The sequence below is a fragment of the Mesocricetus auratus genome, unplaced genomic scaffold, assembly GCF_017639785.1.
Source record: "Mesocricetus auratus isolate SY011 unplaced genomic scaffold, BCM_Maur_2.0 Super-Scaffold_100037, whole genome shotgun sequence".
NCBI lineage: Eukaryota > Metazoa > Chordata > Mammalia > Rodentia > Cricetidae > Mesocricetus > Mesocricetus auratus.
Genome location: NW_024429215.1, coordinates 10,176,702 through 10,178,800, shown reverse-complemented (window position 1 = coordinate 10,178,800; position 2,099 = coordinate 10,176,702). Strand labels below are relative to the sequence as shown.

General features: G+C 47.1%; 1 protein-coding gene across 1 annotated transcript; it reads left to right on the top strand.

Annotated features, from left to right (window-relative positions):
• Window positions 1–1,160: 1,160 nt before the first annotated feature.
• Window positions 1,161–2,099, top strand: LOC101838901 (olfactory receptor 5). Its single transcript, XM_021236296.2, has one exon. The coding sequence runs from the start codon at window positions 1,161–1,163 to the stop codon at window positions 2,097–2,099; it is 939 nt and encodes a 312-aa protein (XP_021091955.2).

Below are 2,099 nucleotides of genomic sequence, written 5' to 3'. Positions count from 1 at the left end.
TTGTTTAAAAAAAAGAGTAAAGATAGCATTTTTACAATGTTCTGGAAAGGATCAAAAAGAAGGAAAGAGGGGAGAGAGAAGAGAAGGAGGGGAAGGGGAAAAAGGGGAGGGGGAAAGGAGGAGAGATAAAGGAAAGATGAGGGAGAGTTGGGAAAAGCAGGAGCATTGGAAGAGGAGGGGGAAGGGTAAGGAGGAAGAGACAGAGGAATGAGAAGGAGAAAGAGAGAGAGGATGTTGCCTGTCTCTAGGCATTATAGAGTACCTAATATGTGTGTGTTAGTTACCTGACAGAAAGAAATCAGAGACAAAAGGACTACACTTCTTTCAAAACTGACAAAGTATAATTTGTCTTCTTGGTGATATCTGTGTGTGTGTGTGTGCGCGCGCGTTTGTGTGTATTTCTGTGTGTGCAGCCCATGTGCAAGCATGGACGTGGAGGTCAGAAGACAACCTAGAGTGTCAGTCCTCATTGTCAAAACATTGTTTAACTCAGTGTCTCTTGTTCGTCAGTGTGTAAGCCAGGCTATATGGCCCCAGGGATTCTGGGAATTCTTTTGTGTCTAGCCACTAGCTAGCCATAGAAGTGCTGGAACTACAGACATACACCACAGTATCTGACTTTATAGGATTTCTACAGATCCAAATTCATATTCTCACGCTTAGTGGGCAACCATTTTATCTACTGAGTCCTCTTTCAGGCTCATGTATTTTTTATAAGACACAGTCTCACCTCAAGGTTGACCCGGGATTCACGGTATAGACCAGACAAGCCTCTAACTCACAGAGATCTGCTTGCCTCTGCCTCCAAAAGGTTGGGATTAAACAGCTACCTCACCTGACAAGGCCCATAATATTTTTTATTCAAATAAGCAACTTACCACCCACTGATTCATTTGCTTGGTTACAATACATACCCAGAGGTCCAGAGCATGATTATGTCAACTCATGGGTGCTCTGGATGAAGTCTCAGACTCAGTGAGGTACTATTCTCACACATGCCCCATAAACCACCCATGCCTTTCTGTATAACAACCCCAACAGATGTTAAAACACCATACATGTAGGGGATTTCCGAGCACTCTGAACATCTTCCCTGATATTTGTAATCACTGTATATCACCAGGGATGGAATGTCAGCAATCTTCTTTGTCTGTCTACAGATGGAGAGGTCCCTGGAGCTGACAAACATGACCAGGGTTCAGCAGTTCATCTTGCTGGGCTTGTCCACTAGGCTGGACATAAGGGATGCTCTATTTGCTGTCTTCCTGACTCTCTACCTGCTGACACTCCTGGAGAACACACTCATCATCTACCTCATCTGCAGCCACAGCGAGCTCCACAAGCCCATGTACTTCTTCCTGGGCAACCTCAGCTGCCTGGAGATGTGCTATGTGTCAGTCACCATGCCCACCCTGCTCATGGGACTATGGAATGGGTTCTATTATATTTCCTTCATAGCCTGTATGACACAACTCTTCTTCTTCATTGTTCTTGTAGGCACAGAGTGCATCCTCCTGGCCTCCATGGCCTATGACCGCTATGTGGCCATCTGCCACCCATTACACTACCCACTGCTCATGAGGCCCCAGGTCTGCCTGGGCTTAGCCTTGTCTTCATGGCTGGGTGGGCTACTGGTCTCTCTGGTCAAGACCACATGCATCGCCACACTGTCCTACTGTGGTCCCAATGTCCTCAACCATTTCTTCTGTGATGTTTCCCCATTGCTCAACCTGTCATGCACCCATGTGGCCCTCACAGAACTGGTAGACTTCATCTCAGCCATTGTCATCCTCTGGGGTTGCTTCCTGGTGACTATGGCCTCCTATGTGGCTATCGGTAGGACAGTTTTGTGCATGCCCTCTACCACTGCCCGCTACAAGGCTTTCTCTACATGCGCCTCCCACTTGATAGTAGTAGGAATTTTTTACTCAGTCACTATCTTCATCTATGCCCGCCCCAAACGCATAGAAGCAATGGACCTCAACAAGATGCTGTCTGTCATCTACACGGTGGTCACCCCCTTGTGCAACCCAGTCATCTACTGTCTGAGGAACAAGGAGGTCCAAGTAGCTTTCTACAGAACCATGCACTGGTCCTGA

What these genes read in the sequence shown, in the direction of transcription:
- LOC101838901 (XM_021236296.2), top strand. Translation starts at nt 1,161, where the DNA reads ATGGAGAGGTCCCTGGAGCTGACAAACATGACCAGGGTTCAGCAGTTC.